We start from the raw sequence: 14,762 nt of genomic DNA, 5'->3' as shown, positions 1-14,762 counted from the left end.
AGAGTGGAGTTTTTAGGTCACTACACAAGATCTTTTGGTTTTGTTTCTGCAGTTTATGATCATACCAGAATATCTTATTAGGATTAGAACACTGCAATTCAGTTTCTTATTTATATTCATACACCGTAACACTAAACTTCTGAGTTCTGCTTTATAGCCATTATAGCCTTATAGACATTACTATTCAAGGAGGATTACTTTGCTGGACTAATATGTTGAACCAGAAACAAAAATAATGTAGTTAATACTTGAAAGCATACAATAAAGCCTTACCTCAGGTTTTTTCATAATCTGGATACTGAACATATGGTTTTTCATTGGATAGATAACAATGAGAACATCACCAAATTCTGTAGGAATTATTCCTCTCCTGTAGTCTCGAGTATGCTCTGACCAGACAATGTGCACTTCATCATTTCCTAAATGTCTTAGCTGAAAAAAGAAGGGATTCAAACTGTTAAAAGTTAATTTCTTATAAGTCCTTCATACAGGGGCAGATCTACGATTTTGTGAAGGGGTGTGCAGGGCTGCACACCTGTTCCCAGCTTCTCCTACACCCCCAAGCAGGCAGACCATGTTGTAGGATCAGCAGTCAGGGCTTTTTTTAAAGTACCCAAATAAGTTAAAAATCCCATCCCCTGTCCCATCATCCCCCATTCTTAGCACCCCCACCCTCCCCCTGTCCTTAGCAGCATGTCCCCTTCCCTCCCATTTATCCCCTTTGCCACCTGCCACTGTCTTGGGCTGATGAGTGTTTGGAAGGTGTTTTAGAGCTGATCCTGACCTCTTCCAGCCACACATCAGGGAACAGCAGATGCAGCTGGGTGGGATCCTCCTTTCTGCTCCATCCTTGGGTGTACCCTGCTGTGACTGGCTGCAGTGACTCTAGAGCAAGGGTGGGTAAAATACAGTCCGCAGACTGTATCCAGTCTGCCAACTGGTTGGATCCAGCCTATGGGTGGGTACCCCACAAGTGAATACATCTGTCCAGTGGTGGGCGATGGCTCTGACAGCTGTGTAGTGCTGGGTCGCCGGGGCTGCTTCCCGCATGTTGGGTGCCCTCTCCCTGGGCTGGGGCTGCCACCAGCATGGAAGCAGAAGCATGAACCCACCCGCAGCTTTAGCCCCACTACCCCACGGCCAGAGTCCACCTGCCCACAGCTTTAGTGTGCCCCGCCCCAAGTCCAGACAATTTCTGGGAGCTTCTGGGTTGGGGGTGCAAGGCATGCTACAGCAGCTGCAAGAGGGTTCAGGCTGGTCACGGCCTGCAGCTGTAGCATGCCCTGCCTCCTGACCTGGAAGCTGTTGGCCATGTTTGGGTAGATGTGGATGCAGCCAACAGCTGCTGGGTCTGGGGAAGGGAGGGCATGCCAAAGCTGCGGGTGGGGTCAGGCTTCTGAGCTGGGGAGGAGAGAGCGAGAGAGAGCGAGTGAGCGCCCTTGACAGGTCACCAAAACTCATTAAGTGATGCCAGACACTGCCCACCCCTGCTCTAGATTTATCTCCTGGCAACCTGCCCAACCCACAACTCTCCCAATTCATTTCACAGTAGGAAGAGGTCTGGACCCATTGTAGCTGGGCTCAGCAGAAGATAGCAGCAGACAGGTTCCCAGCCCATGTTTGTTCCCAAGCAGGCAGATAATACCCCAGGGACTGGACAGAGAGGAGGAATGCACCCACTGCTGCTGCTGTTGCCATTTTGCCAGCTGGAGCAGGCAGAATAGCTTTGGAGCCTCCCTGCCTCAACAGATGACAGCAGCAGGGGCAGTAGTGAGCACCCAAGCAGCTGAGATTGGAGCAGAAAGGAGGGGGTGCAGAGAACAGGAGGATGGGGATGGGATTTTCACCTGATCTGAGGACTTAAAAAACCCCATCCCTGCTGTTGCTCATGATAGGGTCTGAAATGGGGTTTTGTCTATACCACTGTACTCCACTTAGATCCGCCCTTGCCTTCAGCTACTCAGGACATGAACAGAAGTAACTTTTGAAATGTTTCCAAGTATAAAGGGTTTCCCAGCATAAGGGCTGCATGGTGTCAGTGGGGATGCCCCACTGCTGGACTATCCAGCTCTCAAGCCCCAACCCTCTAAACCTCTTCTCACCCTCTCCAGAGCAGAGGTAGAGAAGACTAGGGGCTGGAGAGCCTGGTCCCAGTGATGGCGTGGATGCTGGGGTCTGGCAGGAGGAGTGGGAACAGTGGCAAGTACAGGGAGTACGCTTCAGCGCTACTGTTAAAGGACAGTGTACCTAACAAGATTTGTATTTGAGGACTTTGTTTCTCTTGCAGATAGGCTGCTATCAATTAAAAGTATATTAAAGAAGAAAATGATCTGATTTTGCTCCAAAACAATGAATAAATGCTTTTTTTTTTCCCTTGAAAACTGACTGACCTTGAACATTAAGTGCACCAGCCAAAACCCCTGTTCCCTGACACGCACACAAATCAAACTTTAGGGTCTAAACAGGTTGTTACTGTGAAAATCAATGACCATACTTCTAACTGAAAAGAGGGATGTTCTTGTGGCTAATGCTAGACTGGGACTCAGAATAGCCAGTTTTATTACCTGGCTCCGACGGGCTTCCTGATAGATTTTGAGTAAACAGGGGTTGACAACCTATGGCCTGTGGGCTGGATCTGGCTGGAAGAGCCATTTGATCCAATCTGCAGATGTAGGGTACTGTCAGCATCCAGCAGCAAGGCACTTTGGCAGCAGTCATTTTCCCCACTGAGGAGAGAAGTACCAGTTGTAGGTGCTCTCCCAGGGCTGCTGCAGGAAAAAGTGGTCCTAGTGCCTACTTGCCCACCTGCCTCTGACCTGAACTGGGTCACTGGCCTGCAGCCCAAAAAGGTTGTTGATTACTGTGACAGAAGGTTTACCTACTCTTCAGTAACTGAGGCCCTTGGCAATGTTCTGGCCATGGATTCCATTCTTGTTCTGTACATTAGGATTCTTTGAAAAGCAGCATCTATTGGGGATGGGCTTTCCCTCCACTACCCAGTGCTCTTATCCTCATATCTGAGGGTATGATGTTTGCTTCAACCACCTCACAATTTCTTCACCAGTGTCTTAAACAAATGGGATTCTGAATTAATGGGAAAAGAGGGCAAGTAATGGAATCTCATGGACAATGTGTCTCAAAGAAACAGTTATTTATTTCTTTTAGAGAAGGAAGAGTCTATTTTTGATGGCAGCTGCCTATTTGCCATGGGTTAGATGAGACGAGTTTTATAAAAATAAATGTTTCAGGGCTACTGTAGAAAACTGGATGCTTGTCCCTTAAGAACAGCGAATGGTAAACATACCAAGCAAGCTCCACGTTGTTTCCTTTGGTATCTTTGGTAAAGGGGCATTATCCCAACTTGCCAGAGAAATCACCTGAACCCCCAGTGAGCAAGGACAAATATAATCAGAGGAGATTATTTGTTAGTCAAATCATAATCATCCCCACAGTCAGAGACCCAGTTAACAACTCCAAGATTATATGAAATACTCCTTAAGTCTTTCAGCTAATACCACAGAATCTAGGAATGTCGGTATGGTTCTGCCCAAAAACCCAAAATGGATTAGTTCTGTCCATAAAAAGGAAGAAGCCTATTATGACATCCAAAATGTAGAACTGTAAGGAGCTTGGGTAGAATGACATTTAAAAGAAAATCTGAAGGTAAATTAACTGACTGATGTGAATCCAAGAAACAAGCTTAGGCAAAAACTTTAAGTGAGGCCTGATAGTGACTTTGTACTTGTGAAAGACTGTATGGTGAATTTACAACAAGGGTCTCAATCTCTCCTATTCTCCTTGCTGATGTGATTTGGCCAACCTAAAGGCTGTATTTCTTGACACGTGCTACAGAGAGCTGGTAGGCACAGACTGAAAGGGGGAGATCCATCAATCCTGTTAATACCAAGTTAAGGTCCCAGAAAGAAAGGGACCACCTGACCAGTGGGAATATACAGATGTATTCCTGTAGAAATTTAATCATTATGGAATGTCAGAGGACTATAAGATCAGTAGGATGATTAGCAGTGACAGCTGCCAGGTGCACCCTTATTGAAACGAGGGACATTCTTGACTGTTTCAGTGAAAATAAATAGTTCAAATTAACCATAGGTAAATCATAAATCATAGAGAAGTAAGGCTGGAAGAGATCATTTAGTCCAACCAAGTATCGAACCTGCAACCTTGATGTTATTAGCGCCACACTCTTACCAACTGAGCTAAACAGCAATGAACCTGGAGTGATCAATGATGCAATGAAATGACTGATACAGCTATACATAATCATAGAAAGCTATGCATAATCATAGAAAATTAGGGTTGGAAGGGATCTCAGGAGGTCATCTATTCCAGCCCGTTGTTTAAAGCAGGATCATCCTGAACTATATCATCCCAACCAAGGTTGTCTACCAGGATCTTAAAAATCTCTAAGGACAGAGATTCCACAACCTCTCTGGGTAACTTGTTCCAGTGCTTTATTACCCTCCCAGTGAGGAAGTTTTTTCCTAACATCTAACTGAAACTTCCCTTATTGTAACTTGAGACCAGTGCTCCTTGTTTTATCTGCCACCTCTGAGAACAATCTAGCTCCATCCTCTTTTAAACCACCCTTAGCTTCCTGGCAGATTGAAGAAGATCCTTCACGCCTGCTGATGTACAGCATTGCTATGATGGTGTTTGTGGATATTTGAATAGTTAAGTCCTGAATAATGGATAGGGGCATTCTGTATGCTAAATGATGGCTCTATATTCCAATATGTTTTAGAGCATTGTGTCTTGAGGACATCGTTTTGCTTGGTTCTATAAGTGTTTACACCATGAAGTAGGAAACTCCATCCCCTTTTAACTCACTCAGGCGTTCTATCATTGGTTTTGAAATACTGACCTGCATTTGTTTGGGTTTACTGAGTAAAGCTCCCTTTGGTGCATTCGCAAAAATGTCATCTGTGCTGCAGATAAGTGAGGCTTATGAAAGGTCACCTGGAAGCCTGAGATAGCATATCTACTCACTGAAGCACATGATGTATGGAATGGGCCCAGTACCTAGAGCTTCCTGAAAAGCTTCTTTGGATCTGGATAAGGCTTGTATAGCCCTTTACAGAAGTGTTTCTATTTTGCCTCTTTGGATTTTAATTTTCTTGGAGAAGAACTTTCAAATCGGTTCAGAAATAAAACCTTCTCCCAGACTCAAGAGATATCAGGAGTAATAACTGTAACTTTAACTCTGAATGAAGCAGACTTAAAGTTACAATGTTTTTATTCCACCAACATTGCTATAGGACCTTACAGATCTAACAGCAACATTGTAACAGCTTATACATTCCATACTGATAACATTTTTACCTCTGTCTATACCTTTAATCATGGATCAAGACTCCTGCTGTTCTAAGTGCCATACAAACACAGAACAAAAGGACTGTTTCTACCCCAGATGGCTTATACATCGAGACAAGAAGGACACAGACAGATGGGAAGTAAAAGGAAACAATAAGAATGAAAGGCAGGACCATCAGCAAGCTAAGCATTGTTTTTTGTAGACATCACAGCAAGAGAGAGTTTCAAGAAGAATTGCAATGTTTACAAGAAACTCCTTCCAAGTGAGGGGAGAGCCTGAAAGGTGTTTGGAAATTTAAGAAATGGGTGCTGGCATCAGGTCAATGTGTGGTGAGAGCTGGCCCCTGGACAGTGAGTGCAAAAAGACAGGGCCTTGAAGGTGAAGAGCAGGTTGTGTTTGATGCAGTGAAGGAGGACAGGCTAGTGAAGGGATAGAGAGAGAGGTTGACATGGTCAGAGGAAGAGCTAGGGTAGGGATGTTTAGCAGCAGCATTCTGTTTGGATATGACTGGGGTAAGATTGCACTTGTCAAGGCTAGAGAAAAGGATATTGCAGTACTGTAACTGAGACATGAAATACTGAGAGAAATTTTGGCTGTGTAAACAGATAGTTTTTCCTATCTTAGAGATGTTATAAAGAAAATATGCTAGACTTAGACACAGACTGGCTATGGGGACAGAGAAAAATCTGAATCAAAGATAACACCAAGATTATGGGCCTGAGTGACAGGCACAATGGGGGCACTGTCCACAATGATTAAGAAAGGAAGAAATGAGGAGGTGATTCAAAGCTGCTTCAGCCCCACTGCACTTAAGCTGACAGCTAGAATCCATGGAATGGCAGAAAGAAACACGCCAAATTTGTAGTTTGCTCTAAACCTCTATTCTATTTTTTGAATAAATAAATGAAGTCCCTCAACAATGCGAAAAAACCTGAGATTTCAATTTTTACTCAAAATACTTTAAAATATTCTTACTATACAGCCATCACCATGTGTCAGCTTTCCTAATACATTTATGTTAACTGAATACAAAAGAAATGTGAAATAAATATAACCAGGAGGGATGATCAAATCTAATTTTGATACATTAGTGTCATATGCTGTACATGTTACAATACCAGCCAGACTTAATACTAAGCTTCAGGCTATACTGAGATTTCCAAATGGCAGACTGTTCCAAGTGATACCAAGTATAATTGAAGTAATAAACGATAGTAAAAGCAAAGCACACTGTCAGGAAGAATTTAAGTATTTACTTTTTAAAATTAAATAAGTTAGGTTTGGAAAGGCAGGACAAGTGAAATAATGCAGGGCTCAATTTACAGAAAATTCCTTTTATTTATCTGTTGCATTAACCCTTGAACTCTTGCCAAAATTATCTGTAATTTCTAGTACTCACTTAGTACTAAAGAAGGGAGAGAAAAAGGCAACTGTATTTCCTTTTAAAACAAAAGCTGGTCTTTAAATTCAGTTTCATTTACTTAAATGAGAGTTCATTAGAAAGGATACAGCAAGAATGGCAGAAATATTTTGGGAAGTAGCTGCTTCATAGTTACACGAAGAGAATACTGTTATCTAAAATGCATTTAAAACATTTGGACAAACTTCATAAAATCCCAGTCTAACACAGACAGGATTTTTTTAAAACTCCCATAAATAATGGATATAATTAATTGGAATTTTATTTAAAAATATTGTACTAATGAACATGTTTTCTGGACTAATCCCTTTACCTATCCAGTAGGTATTCATATCAGAACAAAACAAAAACAATTAGCTATGAATTATGGGGCTATAATTATTTTGTGTGGCTTTGACAATGTCAAATTAAGCTTGAGTCATTTATACAATCACCAAAAGCTCAAGAAGGATTAATAGCCTAATAATTAAAAAATGACTACCTTTTATTTAACACAATGTGTGTAATATAGTCATCTTAATTAAGACACTTTCAGTCCTCCCTCACCTTTTCTCAGCACTAATGTACCCAAAGCTAGACAGGAGGTAAGCTACAGGAGCGATTTTGCAATATCGCTCCCACTGTGAATTGAGATTTCATGATTCTATCTTAATTTTGACACTTTCTTTGTAGACTTGTGTAGGTATATTTTAAATAACAATTTCCATTTTAAAATATGCTTTCATTTTGAAAATGAAAATGGAATGGAAGGAGAGAGGCTTTAAAGCCTTTATTTACAATTCATTATTTAAGTATTTTTCTACTTTTCCCTGTTCGGATCTCCTAAAGGCTCCCTTCTCTTCTTTCAGAATTCATTTTATTTTCCTGGTTTATAATTGCTTTATTGTCCAGTGTTTCAAAGGCACTAAAGATAAAGTTTTATATACTAGTCAAAAAGACTGATAGAAAATAAGTTTTAAGATGGCCTGGCATGCAAAACACCAGAATCTTGATGCTGCACTGCCTTAAATGGCAGGAAGAAGTTTTGTTTTAATTTAATTTTATTTCCATTGATAAGATGACTCTATTATTCACCTATGGGCACATTTATAACTTAAAATCCAGTAACAATTCAGCCAACCAATACAAGTTAACAACTCCTTTTAGTAACAAAATAAAACAAGCAAGCAAAAACCAACCCCCACTTCAAAAAACCCCAGATCCAAAAACAAGCCCACGTCATGCAATGCATCCTTCATAAACCCTTTTTCTAGAATCCCTGATAGGGTAGACTTTAAGGTCTTCCTAAAACCAGTACAGGCTAATCATCTATATTATAAATCCCTAAGCTTGACCTGCAGCAGCAGTAAAGCACAACTCAAAAGCTTTACTAAACTTCAGTCTGAGGTCAAGCTTGCCTCCTAGTCCTTACCACCTTTGCTTGGAATTCACATGGGTGATGCAGACCGCAAATACAGGGAGTCTCTCTCTATTTTACCTTTACACTCCTGAGCCCCACTTCCTGTCTGTTTTCTGTCATTAAATCCAAATACAGAACAAGAAAGTGATTCTTGGAAGGGTTCCACTCATGAAAAGGAAGGAAACATAATATGTGCAACTTTAGTGTGGGTTTCTAGCTAAGTTGTAGATGGGAAAGGACAGCTTATTTGGCTCAAAGTAGTTTATTTGCCATCACACCCACATCTGCACCCCACATTGTGCTGCGCCCACCTCCAATGTCGCTGGCCTGTTCTCCCCAACCCACCACAGACCCCCAAAGGATTATTGTCTGCCTACCTGTGAAACAAACAGTGTTACAGGCAGCTGACAGGATGCAGCAGCAGCACATGGCTGGGGGAAGGGGGCTATGGGGCTCCCATGGGCTACAAAGCCCTGAGAGAATGCTCTCTGCAGGGTGTTGTGTTCCCGCTCAGACACCAGGTGGCACTGTTCTACTTTATTTGTCCATCAATGTTTCCTTCTAGTTTCTTTCCTACAGCTGAGTGTCACTCAAGGTCAGGTTGCTTAAGGGTTTTGTTGTTCTTTTTTTTGTTTTAATGGACTGTTCATACTTTAGGGAAAGTTGGCAACTTTGGGAGCAGGGTAGGGGCTGCCTGCTTCTAAATTGAATAGGTAGGCCACAACCTACACAGCACTCTTGGCTTCATGGAATATTTGACAATTTTTTACTGTGATCAAATAACAGATGATTAACTAACCAGCCAACTAGCTAACCGTTTTTACTCAAATATAGGACAACCCTGAACACAAGACAACCCCACCAATAATTAGATTTTATATATGGAAAATGTATAAACTTGTTATAATTTTCCAGATATAGAATCCAAGTACTGGAGAGTTGTCTTGAATCCTGCTCCTCTACTGCTACAGCAGGGAAAGCAGGAGCTGAGGGGGAGGGGTCAAGTGGCCCTCTTGCCCTCTGCCCTGCCCATTTCTTCTTCCTGCAGCCTTCCTGCCTCCCCACTCCTAGCTCCCCCCAGCCTCTGTCCTCTTCCCAACAACTCCCCCCAGGCTCTGCCTCTTCCACCATGCTCCCCAGTCTCTGTCTCTTCCCCTGACCTCCCCAGTCTCTATCCCTTCCCCTTTGCTCCCCCCAAGTCTGCCCTTCTCTCCTACCTCCCCAGTTTCTGCCTCTTCCTCTCCTCCCTTATTGTAAGATGCTGCTCAGGCTGCTCTGTTCCAGAGCATAGTGCATGGAAATTGGCACTACTAAATGGCCAAGCAGGGGAAGGAGTTTCCATGTACTCTATAGGACAGATCCCAGCCTAAGTCAGAGCTGAGCTACACCTGATAGAAAGGGGGAGGGAAAGGGGTGGGTGTGGGGCAGAAGCTGCAGAGGAGAAGGGCAGGGCACTGCTGTGGGTCTCACTCTGGCCTTGACCTGGGCTCAGGACCAGAGTCAGAGCTGCAGAAGCCACCTGCTCCTCCTCTCCCCTCCCCTCCCCACTTCATATGTTTATGTAAGAGTAGGGGCTTTTTTCCCTATGCTGATTGAAGGAGAAAACCTCATCTTATATTCAAGTAAATATGGTAATTTGACCAGTCAAATGATCGGCTTCCAAATCCTATTCCTGATGCACAGTTCAGTGCTCTATCCACCAGACAGTACAGATTCCCAAAGTAATCTGAATTGTTGGAGAAAGAGATTGTGGATGAAAGTAGAAAAAGATGAGTTTCAGGTGAAATGGAATTGTGAAAATGGCGGCCAGTTTGGATTTTTAAACAAACTAAATCACAGAACTGATTCAGCTGGAAGTAGAGACTGTGTGAAGGGTCAAGATTTTTGTTTTAAATACATGTCAACTTCAGCATTCACTGTCTGTTAAAACCTGAAGCATTTTTAAAGATTATTTAAACAATGAAAGCAATTTTCATTGTGTTTTCTGTCCTCCCAACTACTTTCTAATCATCCTAATTTGAGCAGGTTATAAACAAATATTACTGTATACAAACGAAATGGTCTAGTGACAGGAATCATGCTAAGTTTTATTAGGCCTATGAAACCTGATTTCTCTAATAAAAGCCCAGCTAACCATTTAGATTGTGAATGTAGTCCTACTCTGTTTAAAAAGCATATAAAGATATTTTTGCTACTAAGATACTTCTATAATGCATGCAGCAACCTGAAATAAAGTACAGCATGAACTATCTGCCTTGAGCATGGAGGAACATGTTTTACTAATGTTATAAAATAATGGTAAGATGCTACTGAGAAAAGAACTAAAAGTCAGTTTATAATAATAACCATGATAAAAAGATAAATATTTTCTTCAAGCTGAAAACAAAGAACAAAACAAAGACATGAATAATTGAAATTTGCCAGAGGCATGGCTATTTCTCTCTATACTAACTGTCGACTATCTAATTTAATTACAAGTATTAAACTCCATGCTGAGGTCAACCAGCCTCACTTCCTCCAATATTACACTTCAACCAGTGCTCATTAATGTGTCTACTGAATGGATTAGTACATCTGAAGATGTATGTACAGAGGACGGGGGGACAGTCTAATGATAGCCAATTGTTCATTCCTAATAGGACACATGTTCGAGGCCTCAACTTATTATCACTAATGTGGAATTTATTAAATTCTAAAGAAAAAAATACCAATACAGAAAGCCATTTTTTCCTTAACATGGGTCTAAGAGAACAGACTACTTCTGAACATTTGTGCCAGTTCCAAAGAAGTATAACTAAAAGCACTAAAAAGTTACTAGGTTCTTAACATTTTAACTTTCTTTTAAAATAAAATGTTTTAGGAATATGCTTAACTAATATTTCTTAAATGACTAAAAATATTAAACTTTGAAAAGGTAATGTAAGAGTGATGTTGTAGCCATGATGATCCAGAAATTATGTGAGAGGTGAGGATTTCTTAGGATGGTATTTTTTTTGGACCAACTATGTAGTTGGGATAAAGTTAGACAAGGTTTCAAATGTAAGACATTTTTCCTCAGGTCATTCACAAACTACTCTGAGAAGTTAATAGCTCATGTCTAGAAGTCTCAAAGTATCAGAACACATTACTCATTCTGTGTGGAAATAAAAGATATATATCTGTTCTTGCCTTTTATTTTAATTCTTTTGTATCACCATTCCTGGGACAGGAGCAACAATTAAATATACAAATATGATGTATATTTTCTGTGCCAAAATAACTGGTTGGTAAAAAATAATTTGTTAATAAGGCAATTTGCTCACACTAGTCGTCTTCAACAAGATGTCATCTGTTGGGAAGAATGAGCATTTTATGCTTTACAAAAAGGTAACAGTTTTTGTTTATTTGTTTGTTTAGGAATTAATTTCTGAAATATTCTGAGTTTGTTTTTTTACCTAAATGAAAAGGAGCTACTCAAGAACACTTACCTTTTTAGTTAGAGAGTCATCGGAATCAGAAGGCATTCTTGTTGACACATGGAACATCACTTCCACTGTAGAGGTAGCAAAATATGGAGTGGTCAACCCAGTACTTTTGTTTTTTTGCAGTCCTCCCATAAAACCACAATGGTTTGTGAGATTTACCTAAAAGCAAAACCCACACAACATTAAATATTAGGTAATAAACATATACTTTAAGAAAGCCTTTTAAAGCATTTTCAAATTAAGATACCACCACCCTTAATGCTGGGTATATCCACTGGTACGATCATGTTTATCTGAAAGACCTGAGGCTCCTTAATTAGAAAAAAACTTATTATTAAATAAACTAACTGCAAAGCAGGCACACTTTCTATATTCAATGGTACAATAGGTTGTATGATGAGTTCCAGGGATCCTGGTTTTTTGTTTAAAAATCAGAAATTCTCTGATAAAACCCCCCCCCAAATTGCATTCTTCTGCAATTAAAATGAAATGCCACTATATATGTAGGTATCAATTGAACACAATGTTTCATTGATATATTTACAATTTTAAAGCAATTTGGAAGCCTACCAGTGCCTCAATCATTATAATAAAATAAATTCTAAATACCTATAAATTTTGGTGTTTGATTTTGGGTTTTTTATCATGGAAAAATCAGAGCTTCCCTTGCTTCCCAGGATGCAGGTCCAGCTGCAATTGCCCATCCTGCTGCTTTGTGGTGCCGAGCAGCCCAGATATGCTAGTGCCCTGCCCCTGCCCATGCTATTCTCCCTCACTCCTGACACACAGCCTCACGACCCTGCTGGTGCCCCTCACTCCCAACTCACAGTCCCTCCTCCCCAGTTTCTCAGTGTGTGAGGAAGGGAGTGGATATATGGGGAAGGCGGAGGAGGCACAGGTGATGCAGCAGTGGGGATACATGTCCCCCAAGATTTCTGCAATTACAGTGGGGCACGGGGCTGCAGGTAGGCTGGACCAGTTCCACAGGAGCTGCCTCTGTGCTCATAGTGGGTGGGAACCAGTGCTGGAGGGAATGCTGCACTGCCATGGCAAGGCGCAACAGCGGCAGCTACAATAGCAGCAGCTAGAATAGCAGCTGCAGGGAGTTGTGCCCCCTGCGGCTGCTGGGAGGGCAGGAGGTGCCTCAGCTTGGCGGCCATGGTAGTGTGGTACTCCCTCCTGCACTGGGTCCCACGTGCTGGACCGTGGAGGCAGTTCTGTCAGAGCTGGTCCAGCCTGGTTGCAGCCCCATGCCCTGCTGTGGGTGCAGAAATCTAGGGAGGCACAGGACTCCCCCACCCCCAGTCCATGCCCCCACCAGCACATGGTCTGTGCCCCTCCCCACTGCATGGCCTGTGCTCCTTCCCCCCTCACCAGACTTACCTGCAGAGAGCTGGGGGAGCTCTTCTCCACCACTGCCTGGCTGCCACGTGCATGTATGTATACACGTGTGTGGCACCCCCTGTCTGATTGCTCCCCGCAGTCCCAAACAGCCCCTTGCAGGCTGGAGCTCTGCCAGCCTGCAAGGGGAAACCTGTGATTTCCTGCATTTTTCTTCTTTAAAGGGGAAAATCCATTATTTTCTCCTTGAAAAGAGAAAATCCATATTTTTCTCTGTCAAAGGAGAAAACCCGTGTTTTTCTGAAGTGAATGGAAAATCCGTATCTTTGATGATGACTATCATGAAGACTGGTAGAGAGAGCAAGGTCCAGTGGGGAGGGGGAGACCCCAAGAATGAAAGTGGTGGTTTGTAAAATAAGCTACCAAATAACTTGAGAATGCTTTTGAATTTTAATTAATTATTTCACAGTACATTGACTCATAAAAGGTGCTGTAAAAAACTTTTGCACCAAAGTGGGCATATACTGGCTTGCCTTATTCCTTTCTATATACACTTTAAATATAGGGAATTTTTTTGGCCATAAAATATTGTTTTTTCACTGCATGAAAATAGAAAATTGTGAAATTTGAAACTGTAACTGAAAACTGGCCAAAATGATGGTAAGTCTTAAATCTATCTGATTGAAGCAGAAACAATTTTACATCAAAAGAAGTTTAAAAACCATGAATAAGGATAGACAGGTGATCATTAGTACTACTATAAAGTGTCTTTGCACTTTGTAGCACTTCAAAAAGGTGGAGCTATGGGAGTGTACAAGTGTTCAAAATCCCTGGCTGGTGAGCTACAATGTCACCTCAAAGGTGAGTTCTTTAGCCAGGGGGATGATAAGGTGCTGCTCCTTGAGTGTCCCCGACTCCCAGTGGAACCTGATCACTGGCAGCATGCCCTCTCCTAAACTGGGCAAGCTCTCGGTGATCAGCTATACAGCCTACATGGCCCATACATCTGGAGTTCAGCTGGCTGGTGGAGCTTCGAAGGCTGGGGCTGCCTCTGGTTTCTGCCATTCATCCACACAAGCTGCCTGGGCTTTGTCACCCAGACAGTTGTGTAGTCTCTGTGGCCAAGAGCTGACATTCTGATGGCTGTGACAGCAGCAGGCACTGACGTTTGAAGAAGTGGTGGTAGCAGGATCCCAAGTAGGGCTCCTTTACAAGCTTGCTGCTAGGCAGGCTACTAGGGAACCAGCCACACACATTTTTTCTACCCCGCTTTGAGTGGGGGAAAAGGCAAACAGAACTGTGGGATGCTGGGGGGTCCTACAAACCCCTGTAAATGCTATGCGTAGTGCTACATATATAGTACTATAAAATGTGGACCCATCAAGAAGCTCCTTTTTGAAAGACGTAACGTTTTGTAGTGCTTTTGCCATATTTGTAGTACTACAAATAGCTAAGTGGCTGTTTGCTTGCTTTTTGTAGTGCTACCAAGGCATATTTAGTGCTAGAAATGTAACACCTGTCCATAGCTTAAGTCTAACACCTTATTTCAGTTTTGCAGCAATATTTTTATAACATTAAATCAAAAAGACTTGAACATATTTAATCTCATCCTGGGCATTAGTGTAATTGGCATTATACCAACAATAAATTCAGTTGCATGCCAAAGAAATAAAATACCTGATACGCTGTCAAAGAAAATAAATCCAGATTCACAAAGCATTTAATTTAGTTTTTTAATACTAACAGAAATAGCATGTTACAAAAAAAAAATATAGCTTAATTTCTGAATTTTGAAAGAGCAGGAAT

At 41.9% G+C, this 14,762-nt stretch overlaps 1 protein-coding gene across 3 annotated transcripts in view; it reads right to left on the bottom strand.

Annotated features, from left to right (window-relative positions):
* RALGAPA1 (Ral GTPase activating protein catalytic alpha subunit 1) overlaps positions 1-14,762 on the bottom strand; it is a 163,853-nt gene that overhangs the window by 3,583 nt on the left and 145,508 nt on the right. For 2 of the 3 annotated variants that reach the window (XR_003093553.1, XM_025201507.1), the window contains exons 34-35: positions 11,619-11,774; positions 274-432 (exon numbers count right to left, since the gene is read on the bottom strand). Coding sequence is in view for 2 of the 3 variants with exons in the window: in XM_025201507.1 (XP_025057292.1) it covers positions 274-432; positions 11,619-11,774 (315 nt within the window). In the remaining variant the exon portion in view is untranslated. Of the gene's footprint in view, positions 1-273; positions 433-11,618; positions 11,775-14,762 lie in introns of those variants that run through there. The other variant, XM_025201517.1, reaches the window with a different exon arrangement.

This window comes from Alligator sinensis, unplaced genomic scaffold (genome assembly GCF_000455745.1).
Source record: "Alligator sinensis unplaced genomic scaffold, ASM45574v1 scaffold280_1, whole genome shotgun sequence".
Classification (NCBI taxonomy): domain Eukaryota; kingdom Metazoa; phylum Chordata; order Crocodylia; family Alligatoridae; genus Alligator; species Alligator sinensis.
Note: the sequence above shows the minus strand (reverse complement) of the source record. Positions and strands in the feature narration are given on the sequence as shown.